Source organism: Mustelus asterias, chromosome 6 (genome assembly GCF_964213995.1).
Source record: "Mustelus asterias chromosome 6, sMusAst1.hap1.1, whole genome shotgun sequence".
In the NCBI taxonomy this organism is placed as follows: Eukaryota; Metazoa; Chordata; class Chondrichthyes; order Carcharhiniformes; family Triakidae; genus Mustelus; species Mustelus asterias.
The window spans coordinates 91,021,393-91,049,136 of NC_135806.1; the positions used below are offsets into that span (position 1 = coordinate 91,021,393).

The following is a 27,744-nucleotide window of genomic DNA, read 5'->3' on the forward strand; positions in this document are numbered from 1 at the left end:
TATGCTATGAATAAGGTACATCTCTGGGCTGCATGCCTTGTTATTATTCTTCATTCAGTAGCTGTAGCTAATTCTTTCCAAGCAGGAGAAAACAATATTTGATCATCACTGCTGGACAGGAGTATCCAGACCTGGCTTTGCCAATATGATGTGGATGGTGAGACGTTTGGCACAAGAAGGATTTTAACCTGGTGTTGTTAAACTTCTTACTTTGCCAGTATGGCCAAAGCATCCCCTGGTGGTGGCGCTGACCCAGTTGATTGTGACGCCTGATGAGTTGGTGCCAGATGTTGCAATGTTTTTCTATTCCAGTGAAAGAAATAGTGATTTGGGCAATGCCAAAAACATTGGCTCTTTTGGATCCAGCTGAAATATGCATGACCACTGGAATTTTTTGAGATATTTTGGCATTCAACTTTCTTTTTACAAAAACTTCACACAACACAGTTTTCCTTCTCTACAGGAACTGAAACTATCCTTGTCCAGGCAAATGACTGGTGAAAACACCCTTGTGTGGGCCACACAAAGTTTGAGCACAGCTTTTCTGCTCTTATATTCTTGGCCTCGACCAATAAAGCAAATTATCTTGTGTGCCTTCCTGACCACTTCATCTATCTGTCTCGTGTCCTTTGGGGTATGTAGGGTGCCGTTTGGCATGTGTAGGGTGCCGTTTGGCACGTGTAGGGTGCTCTTTGGAGTATGTAGGGTCTCTTTTGGGGTACGTAGGGTCTCCTTTGGGGTATGTAGGGTGCCCTTTGGGGTATGTAGGGTGTCCTTTGGGGTATGTAGGGTGTCCTTTGGGGTATGTAGGGTGCCCTTTGGGGTATGTAGGGTGTCCTTTGGGGTATGTAGGGTGTCCTTTGGAATATATAGGGTCTCCTTTGGGGTATGTAGGGTGCCCTTTGGGGTATGTAGTGTCTCCTTTGGGAATGTAGGTTCTCCTTTGGAAAAGTAGGCATGAGTATACATAAAAAGTGCATAAACCCATTCCTGTCAAGCTCATTAGAACTGTCAACAGACCTTTTAAAATCAACTGTCAAAACTGTCAGAAGCACCTGTCAAAACAATATAAAATAAAATTGTAACAAAAATATAGAAACAGAGACCTGGAGGTTTATGTGCACAAATCGTTGAAGGTGGCAGGGCGGGTTGATAAAGCGGTCAACAAGACTTGTGGGATCCTGAGCTTTATAAACAGAAGCACAGATTACAAAAGCAAAGAGGTTTATAAAGCACTGGTTCTGTCTCAAGTGAAGTATTGTGCCCAATTCTTGACATTTTATGAAGGATGTGAAGGCCTTCGTGAGGATGCAGAAAAGATTTACACAAATGGTTCCAGGGATAAAGGACTTCACTTATATGAATAGAATGTAGAAACTGGAAGAAGAGGTTTAGAGGGCATTTTGAAGAGGTGTGGAATATCTTGAGTGGGCTAGATACAGAGGAACAGTTCCCATTGGTAGAAGGGTCAAGAATCAGAGGACGTAGATTACATTCAAAACTTTTCAGCGTTTTGTGAGACGTTTGGCACAAGAAGGATTTTGAGACCCAAGGAGTTAAAGAAAGACAGCAGCCTCTTAAAAAGACAAAACCATTCAGATTAACTCCTTTCTCTCCTTAAAACAATTTCAACTAATCATGTTTGCTATTTAATCAAATATGAAAAAAAGTCAGTGAAACATACCAGTAATTTAAATGTTAGTATTTCCTCTTTAAGTTTGCTACAAATCCTTTGAGAAGTCCAAATTCAATTCCTGCCAAACTTCTTCAAGACTTCAAGACTATGTTTTGCAAAATAAACCGTAGAGCCTTTTTACAGCTGTTGAAATAAATTTTAATTTATACTTTCACCAAGTAACCTTATGTTTATAAGGAACATTCTGCTTTAACAATGACTCCCTGGTGTTTCAGAAATTAGAGTACTCTCAGCTAGGGTAGAGTACTGTGTAGAAGCGAACATGGATTTAGCTCATTGCTAGGCCTATGCCCTGCTCATATTATATAATTATGTGTTATCAATAAATACAAAGAACAAAGAACAATGCAGCACAGGAACAGGCCCTTCGGCCCTCCAAGCCCGCGCCACTCCCTGGTCCAAACTAGACCATTCTTTTGTATCCCTCCATTCCCACTCCGTTCATGTGGCTGTCTAGATAAGTCTTAAACGTTCCCAGTGTGTCCGCCTCCACCACCTTGCCCGGCAGCGCATTCCAGGCCCCCACCACCCTCTGTGTAAAATACATCCTTCTGATATCCGTGTTAAACCTCTCCCTACCCCCCCCCCCCGCACCTTGAACCTATGACCCCTCATGAACGTCACCACCGACCTGGGAAAAAGCTTCCCACCGTTCACCCTATCTATGCCTTTCATAATTTTATACACCTCTATTAGGTCACCCCTCATCTTCCGTCTTTCCAGTGAGAACAACCCCAGTTTACCCAATCTCTCCTCATAACTAAGCCCTTCCATACCAGGCAACATCCTGGTAAACCTCCTCTGCACTCTCTCTAAAGCCTCCACGTCCTTCTGGTAGTGTGGCGACCAGAACTGGACGCAGTATTCCAAATGCGGCCGAACCAACGTTCTATACAACTGCAACATCAAACCCCAACTTTTATACTCTGTGCCCCGTCCTATAAAGGCAAGCATGCCATATGTCTTATTCACTACCTTCTCCACCTGTGACGTCACTTTCAAGGATCCGTGGATTTGCACACCCAGGTCCCTCTGCATATCTACACCCTTTATGGTTCTGCCATTTATCGTATAGTTCCCCCCTACGTTAGTTCTACCAAAATTCATCACTTCGCATTTATCTGGATTGAACTCCATCTGCCATTTCTTTGCCCAAATTTCCAGCCTATCTATATCCTTCTGTAGCCTCTGACAATGTTCCTCACTATCTGCAAGTCCGGCCATTTTCGTGTCGTCCACAAACTTACTGATCACCCCAGTTACACCTTAAAAGTTCAACCACGGAAGACTCAGAGCCTCTTCATGAGACCCATTAACATGCAACATATGACAACGTGCACCATAGGCTAACTTCAACTTAATCTTTAGAAAGCCTATCAACAATCCACTCCTAATCTCCGCCACCCTCTTCTGCAGCTCCCAGGATATCTCTCCCTTCAGGTGTGCCAGTTTCTTAGTTAGAGTTTCTACTAGTCATTCCCTGTCATAGGCTGATGCCATTGAGGTGCCTGGCATCACTTGATAACTACCCCACCTGCATTTAACTACAGCTGATATAAATAACTAATTCATGGTGCATAGTACTATTTTGGAGATCATTTCTAGTTCTGGGTAGCTTAAGAATAAAGTTTAAGTGTAGAAAATGAGCTAAGTGTAACTACAGCAGCTTGACAAGTATTAAACTAGAAGGTTGGGGCCATGAGAAAGGATTAACAGCTAGAAAGGTAAGATTGTACAACTGCAATTTGGCTTCCTTGGTTGGAAATTGGAGACGAGGGTTGGAATTTTATGCCCCCACCCCACCACAGCGAGTTTTCTGGCGGCAGAGGCAGCTCGCCATAGGCCGCCAGCGGGTTCTTATGATCCCATCAAAGTCAATGGCCATTTTCCACTGCTCATTCTTTGTGCCACTGGGGAACTTCTGTTTCCAGCGGGACCGGGAGATCCTGCCAGTGAGAATGACCAGAAAATCCTGCCCAAGGTGTCTAAGCTGCTTGTAAAGAAATGCAGTCCAGAGCATTGTTATATTTGGAACTTGGAGCTAAAATTAATTAAAGTATTCAGTGCATCCTGGAAGACTTTGTCATTAGGGAAATTGGTGTAGCTTAGGAAGAATTTAGTTCTTCAATTCATCTGTGTGTTTTCAGTGGACTGAATGTTCTGCAGCAGCGGAAAAGGCCATACTGTAGATAGCAGACTCTAGGCTGTAAAAGTATTGCTGTCAGCTGGCTCTGTGTAGTTGGGCTCAGAAGAAGTGCAGAAGCTGTTTGATATAGTCCAGAAGCTATGAGATAGTTCCATGCAGTTACTGCTCAACGGAAATCCTGGGGAGCTGACTAACTGACAGTAGATAACTGGCTCCATGTTGGAAAGGGTTAGGGCTCAGAAGAAGCCCTGGGAGCCATTTGTAGCATGGTACCACTGGAGAGATTGGAGTGTGATGAATTCCATGAACACAGTCAATCAAGGTGAAGCTAGCCAGCTATTGAAGAGCTGAAATTGTCCCAATACGTATAGGCTGAAGTGCACACTCGGAAATCCAGGGGAATGGAATCTTGAATGCAACACCGAGAGGTGTACAGTTATTGAGGCAGTCCAGTTGGGGTGCCTTTTGGAGAGAATTCCAAGGTTAGATCCTTGAAAATGAAGATTGGAATCCTTTGTAAGAGATTCAGAGTTCCAATGAGATTGGCTGACTAAAGTGTTTACTGACGTGTACGCAGGCTGTTGAGAGATCATGCGATCTATCTTGGTGGTATTTTTTATTTATTATACAATGCGGTGTGTCCGACAACTCTTTATCTGTTGATTCACATGCACAATGGTTAGCACTGCAGCCTCACAGCACCAGGGACTCAGGTTCGATTCCCAGTTTGGGTCACTGTCTGTGTGGAGTTTGCACATTCTCCCCGTGTCTGCATGGGTTTCCTCTGGGTGCTCTGGTTTCTTCCCACAATCCAAAGATGTGCAGGTTAGGTGCATTGGCCATGCTAAATTGCCCCTTAGTGTACCTGAACAGGTGCTGGAGTGTGGCGACTAGGGGGTTTTCGCAGTAACTTTATTACAGTATGAATGTAAGCCTACTTGTGACTAATAAATAAATTAAATTATTAAAACCTCATGTTAACCCTGAATGTTAGAGTATAAGACAGATGTTTTAACTTGTTTTATCTTTTTGACCTTGTGTAGTAAGGTTTATTTTTGTTTGTTCAAAACCAGTGGAATTGTGTGGCTTTACTCACTTAGCAAGTTTCTTGAATCTCAAACCTTGTCGACTTTAAACATTATTGGTGTATAGCTGGATTGTACCAAAAACCTGGTTATCTGATAAAAGATAAATTGGGGGCTTGTTCAGGATTTGAATCCACAGACAAATACAAGTGCTGGTATGTGCTGAGGTTAAGGTTGATAAGTGAATTTTACTATACAGTTTAAAAAGTAGAACGGCTCTGTAGTTTGCTACAACTTTCCTAGAGAGGGAAGAGGGCAACCCAGTCACCTGCAGGGATTCACCGTGTGCAGATCCCAACTCGAAACTAGCTTCTACGGTACACAAGTGTCTGCACTGGTGGCTTTGAGTGTGAGGTCAAACAATGGTGCTTCTCACCCAGAGCTGTGGTATTGCTCATGTCCTTCCATATAAAACTGCAGTGGCTTGACTATCTGAAAGCACAAAAGCATAGGAGGAGGGTAGGGGTGAAGACAGGGCAGGTGGGAATGAAAATAGAAGGTCCCTGATTACTCTGTCTGCAGTTTCCATTTCATGGTACATTTCAGGATGAGGGTGAGGAGTGAGTGAAGGAAGTGCCTTAGGCAACAATATATCATCAGCTTGTATGGCCTCGATGATGCCACTGTCTCTATGGCTTTTCTTTATTCGTTCGTGGAGGCTGGGTATCGCTGGCTGGACCACCATTTGTTGCACATCCCTCATTGCCCTTGAATTGAGTGGCTTGCTAGGTCATTTCAGACGATACTTAAGAGTCAACCACATTGCTGTGGATCTGGAGTCACATGTAGGCCGGACTGGGTGGATGGCAGATTGCCTTCCTCTAAAGAACATTAGTGAAGCAGATGGATTTTTATGACAATCAATAATGGCTTCATGATCATCATTAGACTTTTAACTCCAGGTTTTTTTTATTGAATTCAAATTTCACCATTTGCTGTGGTGGGATTGGGACCCAGGTCTCTAGAGTATTACCCTGGGTCTCTGGATTACCAGTCTAGTGACAATACCACTATGCCACCGCCTCGCCTATTGATCCTGATATTTCATCTCCTCCAGTGCACTGAGGTACATAGTGCTTCTTTGGCGGTCCTGTGGGTCTTTAGTGCAAGAGGACAGAATGTCAATGATTGTACATCGGTGTGGTGAGATCATGTGCCTGCCATAGCTGTAAAGGTAGAAGTGTGTCTGTACCTGGCATGATTTGAAGGCGTGTGTGTGAGTGAGAGGTAGTGTAAGAATGTTGGAAGTGAATCTTGAGTGTCTGGTTGTGGGGTGTGCTGCTGGGTGAGTGATGGGGATATAGTTCATTGGGCAGGGTGACAGGAATGTGAAACCAAAAGAGAAAATGCTGGGAAATCTCAGCAGGTCTGGCAGTAAGAACCTGTAAGGAGCTTTGACAAAGGGTCATCTGGACTTGAAACATCAGCTCTTTTCTCTCCTTACAGATGCTGCCAGACCTGCTGAGATTTTCCAGCATTTTTTCTTTCAGTTTCGGATTCCAGCGTCCGCAGTAATTTGCTTTTATCTTGTGACAGGAACGTGGTTTCGGCAGTGTGAGATGTGATTTGCAGATGCAGATACATTTTGACGTTTTGACCACCTGAGTGAGGTATTGAAGCTTTCACTTGTCCTGCTGCTATGCCACAATCTGGGCATTATACCCCCTTGTCATGTGTTCCCATTCCCTATGGAAGCACAGCCTTCTTTGTGGCCTCCACCTCTATGACCTGTGCATCCTGGGCAGAGTCGCTAAAATAGGGAGCTGCTTCTCTGGCCTGATGTGACATCCTCCTCCTTCAATGCTCCAATGCCTGCAGCGCATTACCACAGCTTTCCATGTGTAGGGAATTCTGCAGTTTTAAAACAGAAAGACCGTTTGCAGACGTGGTTTCTTCAGAACACGACTCGATCCCTTGCCCTGTGCAGAGGCTGCCAGCAGTGCAATAGAGACCAGTGTGGAGCCACTTGTGGGCATGTTATAATCAGGGAAACGAGCTGGATATGAAGTCTGCCTGCTGTTCACCTCGATTCAATCCAGCAGTGGACAGACTGCAAATCATGACTCTTGAACCTATACGTCAGCACAAATGAATTTCTAGTTCATTGTGTTTTGTAGATTAATAATTTTGATACAAAATATAATAGAACTCATAAGAAAGAATATTGGTTGTTTCAGTCAGTTTTGATTATTTCCAGTTTTTAATTCATTCCTAAATATTAATAAATGTGTCGATTGTGAAGAAGATCTTAAGCTAAAAGTGATGTCCTTTGTTGTAGGTGTAATCTTGCGCCCCTTGTGGAATACGTGGACGATGTGGGACTCAAATCTGATTTTGTCACCATGAATCCATCGGTCGTGCAGAGAGCTTTCGGAAGTCTTCGAAGTGAGACAGACAGAGAAAAATTTGTTGACAGGCTGGCAGTGTTGAACGACAGTGTTCTGTGGATCCCCGCGTTCATGGTTAAAGGTGGAGAAAAACACGTTGAATATGTAAACGAGCTGATCCTGAAGAACAGATTGAACATTCAGACAGCCTATCCATCCTTACGACTCATACATGCCGTCCGAGGGTAAGAATCACATGGCTCAGACTAGATTGGTTATACACTTGGCTACCATGAAGCAGACAGCGTCTTGAATATACGCTGGTCAGGGATGTATGACATTGAACCAGAAACCTTAAATACTCAACTGCTATTATTAATTCATTTGAAGTCGAACGATTAGAATTTAAAAAAATGTCTAAAAGTCTCTCAGAACTACCCCAGTTTAATCCGAACAATTTGGTTTTTAAAAATGTTTGGATTAATAAGGACTGGGATCTTGCAAAATTTTACCACATGAGAGCTGATTGACTTGTACAATATAAATAATATATCACCTCCATTCAAACCAATCATCCTCTCCGTCTAGCGCTTGAATTGAAAAGGGTCAACCCGCAACATTCCCAGCACCAAATGAGATAAAGAATAGACGGCATTAAGGAGAATGTGATTGGAACCTGGCGTTATTTTGAATAATGCACTAAAACTAATCCATTCTCGGTGAAATAGTGTACAAAGGGCTTATGATTGATAACATAATTTAAATTTTCTGCAATTGAAATCTTCCCTGACCATAAACTCATTTATCAGCCATGTTCAGAGGCAGTGCAAGTTAAACGATTACTCGCCATACACCTTGTTGTAGAATGTTATTATAAGCATCGTCTTATTTAAGTGCATTTGCTGCTGCCTGTAATGGTTGTCCACATGCGCAGAGCGAAGTCATCAGTAGTGCGGGTTTTGCGGGTTTAGTCTTCCACGAGGGACATGTGTGCTAGCCACTGCCCCCACTTCTGAGTTCTTGTATTATATTTCGATCTTTCTTTGTATATAAGGCAGTTTGAATTTATTAACATGGCTGATGATCCTTTGTGGCTGAAGTTACCACATTTTTTGGTGTTGAAATAGACAGTACTGTAAAAAGGAATGGAGAAATAAACATAATGTGGCAATTTGACATTCAGCAAGGTACCACAAAGATATGCACAGTAAGCAGCTAGTTTGCGACATGAGCAGTGATCCAGTGCTCAAATCAGCAGCTTCTCATGAGTTTTACTGAAGAAACAAGTTAGCAGCACCGTGGTTATGAGCGGGACTGTCAGTGAGTTTATGGAAGGGAACGGAGACTGGACTTAATGAGAACTAGGAACATAAGAACTAGGAGCAGGAGTAGGCCATCTCGAGGGGCCTAAAATGTGGAACTTTCTCTTGGCAAAAGAAATTGCAGATGAGGCTAAAAAGTGCTCAATTCTCCTGTGTGTGTGTGTGTTTCTGTGTGTTTTGTATGCGGCTGTATGTTGTATGGGTGTGTTTGTGTGGGTGTGTGTGAACGTGTGTGTTTATATGTGGAGTTTGTGCGTTTATGTTGATGTGTGTGCTTGAATGTGGATGTGTGTGTGTCTGTGTGTTTGTGTGTGTTTATATGAAGCTGTGTGTGTCAGTGTGTGGATCTGTGTATTTGTGTGCGGATGTGTGTGTGTGTGTTTATATGCAGATATGTGCGTTAGTGTGTGTGTGTGTGTGTGTTTATATGTGGATGTTTGTGTTGGTGTGTGGATGTGTGTATTTGTATGCATGTGTGTGTGTGTATGGGGGGGGGGAACAAAGACCTACAAGCTAATAAGAAATTTAGCTGCGCCACGGAAACCGGCAGATGGTCCATTTGGGGATTTGGTTGCATTAGTCCGGAATCACCACAATCCTAAGCCCTCAGCAATTGTGCAATGTTTCAATCTCCATTGTCATTTGTGGAAGAAAGGACAGTCTGTAGCTGAATTTGTTGCTAAATTACGCCAGTTCTCAGAACATAGTGAGTTTGGGACAGTTTTGGAAGACATGCTTCAGGACAGAGGATAGCATCCTAAGGCGTTTGCTGGGAGAAGTCACACTTAATTTTAAGAAGATTCTCGAAATTTCTCGGGGCATGGAAATGGCGGCCGGCAATGCGAAAGGTATTCAGAAGACTGGTGGCATAACAGTGGATGCACTGCATCAAGAATAGAAAAAGGCTGAAAGTAAAAAGGTGAAGACAGTGTAGTGTTTTAGGTGTGGAGGGTCACACTGTGCGAATCATTGCAAGTTTATGGATGCTGTTTGTCACCATTGCAACAAGAAGGGTCATTTAGCTAAGAAGTGACAATTCAAAAAAGCCTCACTCAGCAGTGCGTCACCTGGAAAGTTCAGGCCAGGCAGAAGAGCACGCTTACGACATGTTTAATATGAGTGAGGGGCGTGCAGAGCCTATTTATGGAGGTCAATGGTAAACAAATCAAGATGGAGGTGGACACAGGAGCCTCTGCATCAGTAATTAGTGAGGAAAGGACTTCAAGAGGGCTTGGCGCTCTGAGCAAGCACCAGCCCTTACTCAGACAGGGATCAAACTTTGGACGTATGCCAGAGAGATCATACCATTGCTTGGAGCGTTGGAGGTGGACATTGCATACAACAACAAAGAAGCGAGAGCAGGCCTCCTGGTGGTGAAAGGGAAGGGGCCGAGTCTCCTAGGGCGTGACTGGCCCTGAAAAACTCTATTGAACTGGGGTGAGATTAAGCACACACAGGTGACAAAGGATGTCATCCAGAAACGCCCTGAGGTGTTCAAAGATGAACTGGTATATTGCTATTTTGTAGATCCTCAGGCTACTTGCTTTTTCAAGCCTAGGCTGATGCCCTACGTCAGGAAAGGCAAAGTGGAGGATGTGATGGAGCAACTGCAGAGGCTTGGAATCATTGAGCCCATTCAGTTCTCTCTTGGGCAACTCCAGTTGTTCCTGTTCTTAAAAGAGATGATCGAATGCATATAAGTGGAGATTACAAGAGTACTATTAATCAGGCTTCCAAGCTAGATGCTTACCTGTTGCCGAGGGTAGGAGATTTGTTTTCAATCCTTGTTGAAGGAAAAATGTTGTCAAAGCTTGACATGAATCATGCCTACCAGCAATACTTAGTAGACGGTGACTCAAAGCAGTATGTCACGATTAACACTCATAATGGGGTTGTTCAACTGCAATCATCTGGATTTTGAGCTGTCCTCCAGCCCGGCGATCTTTCAAAGGACAATGGACAATCTGTTACTGGGCTCTCCTCGTGGAGCAATTTATTTGGACAATTACTGGGAAAACTAAGGAGGAGCACTTCAGCAACATGGATCAAGTGTTCAGGAGGTTTTCAGAATCAGGACTGCATCTGAAGTGTAGCAAATGCATTTTCTTCGAACATTTTGTTTTGTTAAACATACAAATGAATAAATGTTTAATGCATAATTGGGCTTCATCACTCCATGGTTCTTGATAATTATTTTGTCCGTCTGCCAATTTTTTTTAAAAAAATTCTTTTTTAGAAAGTAATTTTTCTAACCTTTCGGTTCAAAGAGGAAGTATGTGAAGCAAAATTCCCCCAAAATCCTGAAATGATAAGGGAAGATACCCACATGCTTTTTCTCAGTGATGACTTGTTATTATCTTTAAGGCTTTAAAATCATTGAGTAGAAACAAGTTTCCTTCATTCAACCCACAGTTTTCATTCCACCGTGTGGAGAGTCATGACGTTTGACGAGGGGAATTTCTGTACAAAACTACCATTCCCAGACTATCTCTAAAACATAAACACTGTCTTATGTGACCATTGGGAATCCAGTAAATCGGCAAAATCTTCCTTTTACAATCTTTAGGGACGTTGAGGCAACTCAGTAGAATATAGTTCTCTCTTTAACTGCTTATGTGTAAGGATACATCAACGGTATTTATGAATGAACTGGGCGCTATAAAATGTTGACTGCTCAGAAGTAGGTTTAACGTCAGACCACTATAATAGCCCGAAGCACCAATATTTGTAATGTTTGACAAATTAGACAGGGCCAATGCTAAAGTTGAATTCTGCTATATGAGCTATGAATGGCGTAATGTGATCATTGTATGCATTTTCCGAATAACATAGCTGTGGCCATGATCAAAGTTGTTCAATGATTCTCCTGACAAAGGCAAACCTTGTTTAATCAAATTGATTGAGTTTTCTGGTGAGGTAACAGAGTGGGTTCTGGTAATGCAGTTAATGTGGTTATACACAGACTTCCAAAAGGCTTTGTGATAAAATACCACATCACAGGTTTGTCAACAAAGTTAAAGCTAGTGGGATAAAAAGGACAATGGCAGCATGGATAGAAAGTTGGAAATGTCAAAATTTGCAGATGGCACAAAACTTGGAAGTATTGTGAACTGTGAGGTGGATAGTGATGGACTTCACAAGGAAATAGACGGGCGGATTGGGGCAGATCTAATACAGAGAACTGTGAAGTGATACATTTTGGTAGGAAGAAAAAGGAGAGACAATATAATAAGGCACAATTCTAAAGAGGGCCTTGGAGATATGTACCCAGTCATTGAAGGTGACAGGGCAAGTTGACAAAGTGGTTTATGAGATATGCGGGATCCTGGAACTATTGAAAAGCTAAGCACAGGGAGCCTAGCCGCCTCTCAAATCACACCTTTCAGCACTCGATCCATAGGCTTGCAGGTTGCAGCACTCCAGGTGCAGATCCAGGTACCTTTTAACTGAGTTGAAAATTTCTGCCTCAACTATCAATCTAAGCAGCAAATTCCAGACACCCACCAGCCCCTGGGCGAAAAGGTTTTTGCTAATATCCCCTCTAATCCTCTACCAATCACCTTAAATCTATGTGGCCCCCGGTAATTGACCTCTCTGCCAAGGGAAACAGGTCTTCCCTGTCTGCTCTATCTAAGGCCCTCAGAATTTTGTACACCTCAGTCAAGTCACCCATCAGCCTCCTCTGTTCTAAGGAAAGCAAGTCTAGCCTACATCATTTTTCCTCATAGAAAAATACTGGGCTAAATAAAAAAAAAGGCATTGAGTACAAAAACAAGGAAATTATGTTGGGCCTTTATAGAGCACTGGTTTCACCTCAATACAAGTATTTTGTCCAATTCTGGGCACCACAATTTAAGAAGCTTGTGAAGTGAGAAAGACTGTGACAGACTGAAAAGAGACACACTGCCAAAGCTTTTTGTCTTGCACACATCAGGAAAAACTAAGAATGGCAAATTTCAAACAATCACAACAATTTATGCTACAAGAGAAAAGGCTGCTTTTTAACAATGTATTTGTTCATAGGATGTGAGCATTGCTGGTTACATTGCATTTATAGCCCAAACCTAATTGTCCTTGATGAGGTGATGGGCAACTTTTTTGAATTGCTGCAGTCCATATGTTGTAGGTATATCCACAAAACAGTTAGGGAGGGATTTCCAAGATTCTGATTTAGTTACAGTGAAGATGATATAGTTACAAGTCAGGACGGTATGTGGCTTGGAGGTGAACTTGAAGTTGGTGGTGTTCCCATGCATCTGATACAATTGTCCTTCGAGGTGGTAAAGGTTGCAGGTTTCAGTGTTGGTGTGGATAGAGCCTTGGTGAGTTGCAGCAGTGCATCTTGTAGATGGTACACTACTTCTGCTGTACATTGGTGGTGGAAGGAGCGAATGTTGGGGCGGCACGGTAGCACAGTGGTTAGCACTGCTGCTTCACAGCTCCAGGGTCCCGGGTTCGATTCCCGGCTCGGGTCACTGTCTGTGTGGAGTTTGCACATTCTCCTCGTGTCTGCGTGGGTTTCCTCCGGGTGCTCCGGTTTCCTCCCACAGTCCAAAGATGTGCGGGTTAGGTTGATTGGCCAGGTTAAAAATTGCCCCTTAGAGTCCTGGGATGCATAGGTTAGAGGGATTAGCGGGTAAATATGTGGGGGTAGGGCCTGGGTGGGATTGTGGTCGGTGCAGACTCGATGGGCCGAACGGCCTCCTTCTGCACTGTAGGGCTTCTATGATTCTATGATAATGGAGTGCCAATCAAGCAGCTGCTTTGTCCTGGATGGTGTCAGACTTCTTGAATGTTGTTGGAGCTACACACATACGGGAAAGTGAAGAGTATTCCATCACACTCGTGACTTGTGCCTTGCAGATGGTGGACAGGCTTTGGGGAGTCAGGAGGTGAGTTACTCGCTTCAGAATTCCCAATCTCTGACCCTTTTCTTGTAGCCACGGTATTTATTTGACTGGAGCGGTTCAGTTTCTGGTCAATGGCAACCCCTCAGAGTGTTGTTTGAGTGGGATTCAGTGATGGTAATGCCATTGAATGTCAAGGGGTGATGGTTAAATTCTCCCCTGTTGGAGATGGTCATTGCCTGGCTTGTGAGGCATGAATATTACTTTAACTTCTCAGCCCAAGACTGGATATTGTCCACATCTTGCTGCATGAGAACTGGACATAGACTGCTTCAGTTTCAGTAACAAATAGTGCTGAACACTGTGCAATCATCAGAAAACCCACCCACCCCCACTTCTGACCTTATGAGGGAAAGAAGGTCATTGATGGAAGTAGCTGAAGATGGTTGGATCTCGGACACTACACTGAGAAACTCCTCAGTTAGAAAGTTGATTCTGATTGGCCAGGAACGGGGAGCTAACTATTGACTCCACTTCCTACTGGGTAATTAAAAAAGGCGAATGGATCATTGCATATGAATGTATGTCACTTGTAACAAGCGTGTTTGAACCATTTTAAACACTTGACTGATTGTTCAGCGAATGCTGCTGAGATGATGGTGACACAACTGAATAGCCTGTCTGGACATTTCAGAGGACAATTCTGAGTGAACCAGAAAATGTTCAAAATACTTGGCAGATCTGTCAGCATCTGTGGAAAGAGAGAGTTATTAACTTCTGACCTCTCATTAGAAGTTCCATTAGGACTTCTGATGAAAGTCATCGACCTGAAATGTTAACTCTTTCCACAGATGCTGCCTGACCTGCAGAACATTTCCAGCATTTTCTCCTTTTGTTTCACATTTCCACCACAGTACTTGACCGAAGCAGTTCAGTTCCTGGTCGATGGTAACTCCTCAGAGTGTTGATTGTGTGGGATTTAGTGATGATAATGCTATTGAATGTGAAGGGGTGATGGTTAAATTCTCTCCTGTCCGCAGTATTTGCTTTTGTAGTTGTCAAGCACATTGATGTTAGACTTGAGTCACACAAAGGCCAGACCAGCTTAGAACAGCAGGTTTCCTTCACTCGAGAAAAGCAGTGAATCAGCTAGCCTCTGTGACAATCCAGCAGCTTCACGGTTCCTTTTTATCTTCAGATTTTCTTTGTGAGCGCAAATTCTCAAACTACTGTGGATGGATTTGAATGCTCACTTTCTCTGAATTATTAGCCCAGACCTCAGGATTACAAGTCTATTAACTTAGACATGATGCTACCAATATACGAGTAATATCTTCTTGTCAGTCAGGATATATTGCTTCAGTGGAGCTGTTACATTAGAACAAACCACTAATGTGTTTTGGCTTAAGACAAACCACAATAAGCATATCAAACCATACTCCAGGTTACAGTCTGCCCATGAGCAGCACCATGACAGGCCAACTAAAATGGAACACAGGGGAATGAAAGATATTGCTTGTAAGAATGTTCTTTAGGAGATAAAGTGGCACATTAATAATTTAATTCTTTGCCTTGATAGTTCCTAAACACACGTGGTTTTGAATTCTTTACAACAATGCACAACAAATATCAGATTACAGCCCAGCTTATTTTGCAAGTTTCATAGGAAGCCTGGAGCATATCAAGAAACTTAAAGAAGTCATGTTGGAAATACTTTTCCCCAATAGCATTTAATAGTGCAAAAGGATAAGGCAAAGAGGATTATCAAACCGTCGAATGTGTGTTCAAGAACATTCAAACTGAACACGAACATATTAAAAATTAAAATAATTATTTAGATGTCCATAGGATGTGGGTGTCACAGGCTAGGCCAGCATTTATTGCCCTTGGGAAGGAGCTGCCTTCCTCAACTGTTGCATTAATGTGTTGCAGGAACACCCACAGTGCTGTTTGTTAGTTTATTTATTAGTGTCACAAGTAGGCTGACTTTAACACTGCATGAAGTTACTGTGAAAATCACCTGGTCGCCACATTCCAGCACCTGTTAGGGAACACTGAGGGCGAATTTAGCATGGCCAATGCACCTGAACAGCACATCTTTCGGACTGTGGGAGGAAACTGGAGCACCCCGAAGAAACCCATGCAGACATGGGAAAAACGTGCAGATTCCACACAGTGACCCAAGCAATCAAATCCCTAGCGCTGTGAGGCAGCAGTGCTAACCACTGTGCCATCGAAGTTCCAGGATTTTGACCTAGCGACAGTGAAGGAACAGTGATATAATTATAAATCAGGATAGTGTGTGGCTTGGAGGGAATCCTGCAGGTGGTGGTATTCCCATGCATCTTTCTAGTTGGTAGAGGAAGGTGTTCTGTAAGGAGCCTTGGTAAGTTCCTACACTTCTGCCACTGTGCATCAGTGATAGAGTGAATGAATATTGGGTAGGGTGCCAATCAAGTGTGCAGCTTTGTCCTGGATAGTACTGAGTTTCTTAAGTGTTGTTGGAACGGCACTCAGCCAGGCAAGTGGAGAGTATTCCATCACATTCCTGACTTGTGTCTTGAAGATGGCAGAGAGGTCTTGGGGTGTGCGGGAGTGAATTCTCTGCAAAATACCACCACTTGGCCTGCTGTTGTAGCCACAGTATTTATATGGCTAGTCCAATTTGTTTTTTATATTCATTCATGGGACATGGGCATCACTGGCTGGCCAACATTTGTTGCCCATCCCTAGTTGCCCTTGTTCAGAGGGCAGTAGAGAGTCAGCCACATTGCTGTGGCTCTGGAGTCACATGTAAGGATGACAGATTTCCTTCCCTAAAGGACAGTAGTAAACCAGATGAATTTTTCCGACAATCGACAATGATTTCATGGTCATTAGTGGATTCTTAATTCCAGATTTATTTTTGTATTGAGTTCAAATTCCAGCATCTGCCGTGGCAGGATTCGAACCCAGGTCCCCAGAACATTAGCTGAGTTTCTGGATTAATAGTCTACGCACATTTAGAAAGGAATAAACTCATTAACGATAGTCAGCATGGTTTTGTGAGAGGGAGGTCATGCCTCACTAACCTGGTGGAGTTTTTTGAAGAAGTGACTAGAATGGTTGACGAGGGAAGGGCTGTGGATGTCGTCTATATGGACTTTAGTAAAGCATTAGACAAAGTCCCTCATGGTACGTTGGTGCAAAAGGTTGGATCTCATGGGATAAAGGGGGAGGTGGCCAGATGGGTGGAGAACTGGCTTGGTCACAGAAGACAGAGGGTAGTAGTGGAAGGGTCTTTTTCCGGCTGGATGCCTGTGACTAGTGGTGTTCCGCTGGGCTCTGTATTGGAACCTCTGCTGTTTGTGATTTATATAAACGATCTGGAAGAAGGTGTAACTGGGGTGATCAGTAAGTTTGCGGACGACATGAAAATGGCCGGACTTGCAGATAGTTAGGAACATTGTCAGAGGCTACAGAAGGATATAGATAGGCTGGAAATTTGGGCAAAGAAATGGCAGATGGAGTTCAATCCAGATAAATGCGAAGTGATGAATTTTGGTAGAACTAACGTAGGGGGGAGCTATACGATAAATGGCAGAACCATAAAGGGTGTAGATACGCAGAGGGACCTGGGTGTGCAAGTCCACAGATCCTTGAAGGTGACGTCACAGGTGGAGAAGGTAGTGAATAAGGCATATGGCATGCTTGCCTTTATAGGAAGGGGCATAGAGTATAAAAGTTGGGGTCTGATGTTGCAGTTGTATAGAACGTTGGTTCGGCCACATTTGGAATACTGCGCCCAGTTCTGGTCGCCACACTACCAGAAGGACGTGGAGGCTTTGGAGAGAGTGCAGAGGAGGTTTACCAGGATGTTGCCTGGTATGGAAGGGCTTAGTTATGAGGAGAGATTGAGTAAACTGGGGTTGTTCTCACTGGAAAGACGGAGGATGAGGGGTGACCTAATAGAGGTGCATAAAATTATGAAAGGCATAGATAGGGTGAACGGTGGGAAGCTTTTTCCCAGGTCGGTGGTGACGTTCATGAGGGTTATCATAGGTTCAAGGTGAGGGGCGGGGAGGTTTAACACGGATATCAGAAGGACGTATTTTACACAGAGGGTGGTGGGGGCCTGGAATGTGCTGCCGGGCAAGGTGGTGGAGGCGGACACACTGGGAACGTTTAAGACTTATCTAGATAGCCAATGAACAGAGTGGGAATGGAGGGATACAAAAGAATGGTCTAGTTTGGACCAGGGAGTGGCGCGGGCTTGGAGGGCCGAAGGGCCTGTTCCTGTGCTGTATTGTTCTTTGTTCTTTGTATAATACCACTAGGCCATCACCTCCCCAGTTTCTGGTCAATCGTATAACCCCCAGGATGTTGATAGTAGAGGATTCAGTGATGATAATGCCATTGAATGTCAAAAGAAGATGGTTAAATTCTCTCTTGTTGGAGATGGCTATTTGCCTGGTACATGTGTGGTGCAAATGTTACTTGCCACTTGTCAGTCCAACACTCAATGTTGTCCAGATCTTGCTGCGTTTGTTTCAGTATCTGAGAAGTCATGAATTGTACTGAACATTGTGCATCCCCATTTCTGACCTTCTGATGGATGGAAGGTAATTGAAGAAGCAGCTGAGGATGGCTGAGCCTGGTACCCTACCCTGCGGAATTCCTCGCAAGACTGAAATGATTGACCTCTGACAATCTCCAACCTCCACAACCATCATTTGTGCTCGGCATGACTCCAACTTCTAAAAAGTGTCAGTACTAATCTGCAAACAATACATTAATTGATCCCTGCTGGATTACAATGGCTTTCCAAGTGCTAGCCCCTAATTATCACTATTGATCTCATCAGTTGAAATGAATGCAATGGAATCCATTTGCTTATATGTTCACACTTCAGATGAACAAACAACAACTTCTATTTATATAATGTCATTAATGTAATTAACATCCTAAGGTGATTAACATGAGCATTATCATATTAAATTTGACATTGAAACATGTAACAAGATATTGGAATAAGTGACTAAATGGTCAAAGAGATAGGTTTTAAGGAATGTGTAAAAGGAGGAGTGAGAGACAGAGGTGTCAACTGTGTCAGATAAAGCTACTTCCTTAGTTGGTGGCCTGAATTTGCATCTGTTGTTACTGAAGGATTCTGCTCTCAGCTCCTCTTATGAGAATCAGATCAAGTGCTTTCTCTGTAAAGCATCTAAATGAAATAGCACTCCAGCATCATACTTGGCCATCACTTTCAGCATCAATGTTTTCTTGCAGCATCCTTTCACAATGTTTGTGACAGCAGCGACATCCTTTAGCTGGATCACAGATGCCATGTTTTTCCAAGGGAAACCCACCTGTCCACTTTCACCATCTCAGCACCCCTCTTTTAGGGATGTCTGGTGGAATTCCCCAGAATTTGGCTGGACAGCTGGTTCATGATGCAAAGCGACACTAACAGCGTGGGTTCAGCTCTATACTGGCTGAGCTTATCCATGGAGACCCCTCACCCTTGTCCCTCGCTTCAGGTGTGGTGACCCTCCGGTTAAATCAGCACCAGTCAACTCTTTCTCAAAGGGAGAGAGCAGTCTATGGTCCTCGGGGGATAATGGCAACTTTCATTTCACATCTCCATAAAGCATCTGGGTTGCACAATTCCCAATTCAAAAATTGTCAGTCAATTCAAGAGGGATAGAAGGCAGATTAAATAGGAGCATCAAGAAAGTGGTTATGAGGTCTGCAGATCTTTAGCAAGTCAGCCTATTCCCCTACACTTTTAATAGCATGAAACAGAAAGATGTTATTCTGAAATCCCACCAGGATTTGGAACAGAAGCAAAATATGGCCAGTCCAGCTGGAACTTTCACTCTGTCACATGTCAGTGCAATGGTGCTGCTGACACTTCAAGGTCAAATTCATGAAATGTGTTGAAGAGCACCAGGGGTAGATGAGGAAGAATCTTGTAGCCTGGAAACATAACATCCCTCCCTCTGCCTCTCTTAAAAAAAGAACGGAATCATCACTGATTATCAGCAAAATCTTTCTAGCTGAAGGACAAAGATATACCATCCAACTTGTTACACCTATTCTGAGCTTCTTTAAGCAGACCACAACAGTTAATCCTCCAGGTCTATCGGACCTCGTCTTACAGGGAAAAACAAGTTAATTTATTGAGAAAGTTGAAACTGATTTTTCATCAAATTTGACATCGACCACATGCAGAGAAAGTGGTCAAATGACCAAAAGTTTGATTGAAGGAGAAAAGAAAGTTAGAAACGTGAATAGATTTAGAGACCATTTCCACAGGGTTGCCAGCTGGTTCATAACACATGCAAGACATGGAACTTGATCGGCTGAACAGTGACCTGGCTTCCCTACAAGAGACCAGGCTGACCGACAGTGAATCACTGAAAGAAAAACATTACACGTTCATCTGGCAGGGGAAGAGTTCAGAGGAAAAGCCTGAGTGAGGTGTAGGCTCCGCTGTGAGGAACTCGCTGCTCTTGATGGTAGAATGGCTCAGAATGTGTTTTTTCCATCTGCTTCTCAACTCAAACAGGGACAGTTAATCTCATGACTTTTCCAATGTTGTGCTCCATTACAGAGGTGAAAGACCTGTTCAATGAGGAGATCGAACTCTGAGCTTCCTGTTGTTGCGGTGCTGCAGCAAATGATGCCTTTAGGAACATAGAGATAAGGAGTATGCTTTTCTGTCTTTTGAGCCTGCTCTGCCATTCAATTAGATCATGACTGATCCCTCTATATCCCTTGGTATGTTTACTTAACAAAAACACCTCGAGGGAAATATATAGTGAATATTATTGCAGTTTCATTTGCAGTTTCGTAGTTTTGGCATCAGTTCGCTGCCACATACTGTTTGGCCTAATACTATTTTTCATTATAGTGAGTCACGACATTGAAGAAACACCAGTGTTTGGGTTTCTTTACATTATCTTATTCACTGTTGGCTGGCAATGCTCGCTGGAAAGCTGACATACAAGGAATGCCTGAATCACTATACTACAAGGCAGTTTGTAATAACTGTTGTTTACTTAAACTTTGCTGGTAATTGAGATCCTCGACTTTTCACCGAATTCTGGAATTTAAGACTTGGCTGTGCTCCCAATTTGCGTTTTCATGATGAAGTATTGCAGCTTCATTTGAAACCTGTGCTCAACAAAAAAAGGACACCATTTTTAGAATAGCTGTAGTTGCTTGCTGTCACGTATCTACAAAAAGAAAGCAGAGCTAAGGAAAATGCAAAGGTTATTAATTACCACTTATTGGTATAAATAATTGAAGTCTTTGAGAGCAGCAGTGCACAGGACAGACATCAGAACATCATCGTTTTTGTAAAATTAGTTTTAATGTTCATTAGTGTAAATAGAGACCTTTTGTGTTGTGTTCATAGAATGGATAATATCACTGCATCTGAAGAATGCTGAATCTAGTGTGTTATTTAAAGTTGAAATGCGAGGACATAAATGTTGCTTATTAGTTGAAAGTTGAGCCGTAGAACGGTTAGTGTTCTTAGCACTTTATTAGCAATCTGGTATTAAATTTGAGTATCTATCTATAGACCTATCGATCCTATATATCAAATTCTGCTCTTTGGATTCTATACCTGACCAACATTGAAATTATTGCCACTCTGCTGGAGCATGCTGCTGGTCAGGATAAAGAAGAAGCCAAAGCAGAGGAGGGCAAAGGAACCAAGTCAAACTCCCTTCTGGGCCACTGCAGCCTACGCGTCAAATGTCATAGATTGTATTTCTGTGCAATTAATGAGGAAGTGGCGAGAATGACATCGACACTACAGGGACTATTTCAGCTTTGAAGAGAGGCTGGTTAGGCTGGGGTTGTTTTCCTTAGAGCAGAGAAGGCTGACGGGGCTTTTGATTGAGGTGTACAAAATTATGAGGGACAGATAGGTAGAAACATTTCCCCTTAATGGAGGGGTCAATAACCAAGGGGCAGAAATTCATGGTAAGGAGCAGGATATTCAGAGGAGATACGAGGAAAGCATTTTCACCCAGAGGGTGGTGGGAATCTGGAATTCACTGTCTGAAAGGGTGGTGAAGGAGGGAAATCTCACAACATTTAAGAAGCATTTAGAAAATCACTTGGAACACAATGGCATACATGGTTACAGACCAAGTGTTGAAAAATGGGAGTATAATAGGTGCTTGATGGCCAGTGCAGACACTATGGACCAAAGGGCCCCTTTATGTGCTGTAAAACTCTATGACTCTATGAGATGCAAATGGGCAGGTGCCTGGCAAAGATGGGTTCCCAGCTCAACTGTTCAAACAAGGAAAGTTCCATTTATAGCCAAAATATGATCTTCCCCATCTGTGCTGGCAAGTAGACTCCAGTCTACAGGAGATGCAAACATGGGCAAGGCAATCTGCTGGTTACCATCTATTGCGATGAGAATTCCTTCATATTGAACACCAATTGGAAGAACCATTGAAGGTAGCAAGGGTACCAAATATAATCTGGTTGGGGGACTTCAATGTCCATCACCAAGAGTGGCTCGGTGACACCACAACTGATGTGCTGGCCAAATCCTAAAAGACATAGCTGCTAAACTGGGACTGCAGCAGGTGGTGAGGGAAAATCCTACTTCACCTCATCCTCACCGATTATCTATCACAGATGCATCTGTCCATGAGAGTATTGGTAGGCCTAACACCCAAACAGTCCATGTGGAAACAAAGTCCCACCTTCACATTGAGGATACCCTTTATTGTGTTGTGTGACACTACCACCGATGGTAAATGGGATAGATTTTGAACAGATCCAGCAATTCAAAACTGGGCACTCATGAGGTGCTGTGGCCATCAGCAGCAGCAGAATTGTATTCAACCACAATCTGTAACCTCATGGCCTGGCATATCCCCCACTCCTCCAGTACCATCAAGCTGGGGGATTCACACAAGTTCAATGAAGAGTACAGGAAGCAGCACCAGGCATTTCTAAAAATGAGGTGTCAATCTGGTGAAGCTGCAACACAGGACAACTTGCATTTCAAACAGCGGAAGCTCTACGGATAATGAAGCCGTCCATGTCCATTTTCAGAGTTAAGTGATCCTATAACCAACAGGTCAGATGTAAGATTTGCAATTCTCCAAAATCAAGTCATGAATGGTGATGGACAATTAAGCAACTAACAGGAGGGAGAGGCTCCACAAATGTCCCCATCCTCAATGGAGAGCCCAGCACATCAGTGTAAATAGACAGAGCTGAAGCATTCGCAACCATTTTCAGCCAGAAGTGCCGGTTGGATGATTCATCTCGGCCTTCACCCGAGGTCGCAAGCATCACAGATGCCAGTCTTCAGTGAATTTGATCCAATCCATAAGATATCAAGAAACAGCTGTGAAGGCACTGGATACTGCAGAGGCTATGGGCCCTGGGCCCTGACAACACCCCAGTAATAATACTAAAGACCTGTGCTCCAAAACCAGCCGCAGCCCTAGCCAAACTGTTCCAGTACACTGGCATCAAAGTGGAAAACTGCCTAGGTATGTCCTACCCTCAAAGAGCAGAACAAATCAAAACCAGCCAAGTAGCGTCCCATCAGCTTATGCTTGATTGTCAGCAAAGTGATGGCAGTGGTCATCAACATTGCTATCAAGCGGCACTTACTTAGTTATAACCTGCTTGCCAGGGCCACTCATTTCCTGACCTAATTACAGTCTTGGTCCAAATATGGACAAAGAAGATGAACTCAGGGGGTGAGGTGAGAGCGAGTGCCCTTGATATCAAGGCAGAAGGAGCTCCAAGAAAACTGAAGTCAATAGGAATCGGGGGGGAAACTCACCACTGATTGGAGTCATACCTGGCAGAAAAGAAGGTGGTAGTGGTTGTTGGAGGTCAATCTTATCAGCCCCAGATCATCGCTTCTGCAGTTCCTCAGAGTGTGCTGAGCCTAACCATCTTCAGCTGCTTCATCAATGGTCATCACTCTGTCACAAGGTCAGAAGTGGGAATGTTCAAAATGATTGCACAGTGTTCAACACCAATCGTGATACAGATAATGAAGCAGTCCATGTCCATTTTCAGTAATACCTGGGCAATGTTCAGGCCTGGGCTGATGAGTAGCATTCGTGCCACATAAATGCCAGACAATGACCATCTCCTCTTGACATTCAATGGCATTGCCATTGCTGAATCCCCCACAATCAACATCCTGGCCATTACCATTGACCTGAAACTGAATTGGGCGAGATATTTAAATACGATGGCTACAAGAGCAGATCAGAGGCTTGCAATCCTGCAGTTAGTAAATCACCTCATGATTCCCTAAAACCTATCCATTATTCAGAAGGCACAAGCCAGGAGTGTGATGGAATACTTTCCACTTGCCTGATTGAGCGCAGCTCTAACAACACTCAAGAAGCTCAGCAGGACAAAGCAGCCCACTTGATTGCTACCACTTCAATAAACATTCACTCCCTCCACCACTGACAAACAGTATCAGCAGTGTGTACCATCTGTAAGATGCACTGCAGCAATTCACTAAGGCTCCTCAACAGCACCTTCCAAACATGCCACCCCTACCACTTAGAAGAACAAGGGTAGCAGATTCCTGGGAACACCACCACCTTCAAGTTCCCTCTAAGCCACTGACCATCCTGTCTTGAAAATATATCACAGTAAGAAGTCTCACAACACCAGGTTAAAGTCCAACAGGTTTTTTTGGTAGCAAATACCATGGTAGCAAATACCATGGTATTTGCTACCAAATCACCCCAGTCCAACACCGGCATCTCCACATCTTGAAAATATATCACCATTCCTTCACTGTCGTTTGGTCAAAATCCTGAAACTCCCTTCCTAGCTGTACTGTGGCTATAACTACAACTTATGGATAGTAGCAGTTCAAGAAGGTCACTTTGATAGGGTTGTACTATAGGCTCCCAAATAGTTGGCAGGAAATTGAGGAGCAAATATGTAAGGAGATTACAGATAGCTCCAAGAAAAATAGGGTGGTAATAGTCGGGGATTTTAACTTTCCCAACATTGACTAGGACAGCCATAGTATTAGAGGATTGGATGGAGAGAGATTTGTTGAGTGCATTCAGGAGGAATTTCTCATTCAGTATGTGGATGGTCTGACTAGAGAGGGAGCCAAAATTTGACCTCCTCTTGGGAAATAGGGAAGGGCAGGTGACAGAAGTGTTAATGAGGGATCACTTTGGGACCAGTGACCATAATTCCATTAGTTTTAAGATAGCTATGGAGAATGATAGGCCTGGCCCAAAAGTTAAAATTCTAAATTGGGGCAAGGCCAATTTTGATGGTATCAGGCAGAAACTTTCAACAGTTAATTGGGGGAGTCTGTGGGAAGGCAAAGGGACGTCTGGTAAGTGGGAGGCTTTCAAAAGTGTGTTAACTAGGGTTCAGGATAAGCACATTCATCTTCGAGTGAAGGGAAAGGCTGGTAGAAGTAGGGAACCCTGGGTGACTCGGGATACTGAGGCCCTGGTCAAGAAGAAGAAGGAGGCACATGACATGCATAGGCAGCTGGGATCAAGAGGATCCCTTGAAGAGTATAGAGAGTGTAGGAGTAGAGTTAAGAGAGAAATCAGGAGGGCAAAAAGGGGGCACGAGATTGTTTTGGCAGATGAGGCAAAGGAGAATCCAAAGAGCTTCTACAAATACATAAAGAGCAAAAGAGTAATTCGGGAGAAAGTAGGACCTCTTAAGGGTCAACAAGGTCATCGAAGTGCAGATCCACAAGAGATGGGTGAGATCCTAAATGAATCTTCCTCATCAGTATTCACTGTTGAGAAAAGCATGGATGTTAGGGAACTTGGGGAAATAAATAGTGATGTCTTGTGGATGTGCATATAACAGGGAAGGAGATGCTGGGAGTCTTAAAGTGCATCAAGGTAGATAAATCCCCGGGACCTGATGAAGTGTATCCCAGGACATTATGGGAGGCTAGGGAGGAATTTGCGGGTCCCTGAGCAGAGGTATTTGAATCATCGATAGTCACAGGTGAGGTGCCTGAAGATTGGAGGGTGGCAAATGTTGTGCCTTTGTTTAAGAAGGGCTGCAGGGAAAGGCCTGGGAACTACAGACCGGTGAGCCTCACATCTATAGTGGGTAAATTGTTAGAAGGTATTTTGAGAGACAGGATCTACAGGCATTTAGAGACACAAGGACTGATTAGGGACAGTCAGCATGGCTTTGTGAGTGGAAAATCATGTCTCACAAATTTGATTGAGTTTTTGGAAAGGGGTAACCAAAAAGGTAGATGAGGGCAATGCAGTTGGTGTTGTCTACAAGGACTTTAGCAAGGTCTTTGACAAGGTACCGCATGGTAGGTTGTTGCATAAGGTTAAATTTCATGGGATCCAGGTTGAGGTATCTAAATGGATACAAGAGAGTGCTTGTAGAGGGTTGTTTTTCAAACTGGAGGCCTGTGACCAGCGATGTGCCTCAGGGATCGGTGCTGGGTCCACTGTTATTTGTCATTTATATTCATGATTTGGATGAGAATTTAGGAGGCATGGTTAGTAAGTTTGCAGATGACACCAAGATTGATGCATAGTGGAAAGTGAAGAAGGTTATCTCGGATTGCAGCGGGATCTTGATCAATTGGGCCAGTGGGCTGATGAATGGCAGACGAATGGAGTTTAATTTAGATAAATGCAAGGTGATGTGTTTTGGTAGCTTGAACCAAGACAGGACTTACTCTTAATGGTAGGGCATTGGAGAGAGTTATAGAACAAAGAGATCTAGGGGTACAGGTTCATACTCCTTGAAAGTGGAGTCACAGGTGGACAGAGTGGTGAAGAAGGCATTCGGCATGCTTGGTTTCATTGGTCAGAATATTGAATACAGGAGTTGGGACTTCTTGTTGAAGTTGTACAAGACATTGATAAGGCCATACTTGGAACACTGTATACAGTTCTGGTCACCCTATGAGAGAAAGGATAGTATTAAACTATAATGAGTGCAGAAAAGATTTACTCTGATGCTGCTGGGACTTGATGGTTTGAGTTATAAGGAGTGGCTGGATAGACTGAGACTTTTTTCTCTGGAGCGAAGAAGGCTTAGGGGTGACCTTATAGAGGTCTATAAAATAATGAGGGGCACAGATTAGCTAGATAGTCAACATCTTTTCTGAAAGGTAAAATTAGAGGGCATAGGTTTAAGCTGAGAAGGGAGAGACACAAAATAATCCAGAGGGGCAGTTTTTTCACACAGAGAGTGATGAGTGTCTGGAGCGAGCGGCCAGAGGTAGTAGTAGAGGTGGGTACAATTTTGTCTTTTAAAAAGCGTTTAGACAGCTACATGAGTAAGATGGGTATAGAGGGATATGGGTCAAACGCGGGCAATTGGGACTAGCTTAGGGGTTAAAATAAAGGGACGGCATGGAGAAGTTGGGCCGAAGGGCCTGTTTCCATGCTGTAAACCTCTATGACTCTATGACTCTGAGGTAGCTCACCACCGCCTTCTCAAAGGCAGATAGGGCTGGACAATAAACCCTGGTCTAAGTGGTGATGCCTGCATCCTGTGAATGAGTGAAAAATGAAGATGTATGATACAAGAATCATCACACAATTCAAAAACAAATGAAAAAAGGGGACTGCAGCAACTACAGGGGCCATATCACTCCTTTACGTCACAGGGAAGGCCTTTACTGGGGTTATAAACTTTCAGACTCAGTGTATCCGGAAGCACAGAATGCTGTACCTGCTGAAAGATCTATTGTGGACATGATCTTCTCCACATACCAGCTACAAGGAAGTGTAGGAAACAGTGTTTACCTTCTTACCTTACTTTCATAAATCTCACTAAAGTGTTCAACACCATCGGCAGAGCAGGACTCCACAAGATTTGGGGGGAAATTGGCTCTCTACAAAACTCCTCAGTCTCATCCGTTCCCGCCATGACAAGATGCACTGCACTGTCCAGTTTGATTGCTCCAATTCTGACAGTTTTAAAGTGAAGAATATTGTGAAACAGGGCTGTGACCTAGTCCCCACTCTGTTTGGCATCTTCTCCTCCTCGAATGAGGCAGTCCTGTCAAACACAGAGCTCCCACATTTGTGAACACTCATCAGATTGAGGCAGCGTTATTGGCTCAGGCACACCTACATCATGGAAGATGATAACACACCCATAGGCTTTCTGTGTGGTGAAGTAGCCAGAGCCAGTTGACCAGTACAACGCCCAATGCTTCACTTCAGGGTGCTTGCAAGCATGACATGAAGGCCCTAAACATTGATTATCATTCCTGGGAGTCACTAGCTGACGACAGAAGGAAATGCCGAAACTTCCTGTGGACTGTCATACACCAGCATGATGGC

The 27,744-nt window shown here is 43.6% G+C and overlaps 1 protein-coding gene across 1 annotated transcript in view; it reads left to right on the top strand.

Annotated features, from left to right (window-relative positions):
- Positions 1-27,744, top strand: part of st8sia4 (ST8 alpha-N-acetyl-neuraminide alpha-2,8-sialyltransferase 4) — a 68,135-nt gene that overhangs the window by 26,811 nt on the left and 13,580 nt on the right. The window contains exon 4 of the mRNA XM_078214723.1: positions 7,206-7,499. Within this exon, the coding sequence (XP_078070849.1) occupies positions 7,206-7,499 (294 nt within the window). The remainder of the gene's footprint in view (positions 1-7,205; positions 7,500-27,744) is intronic.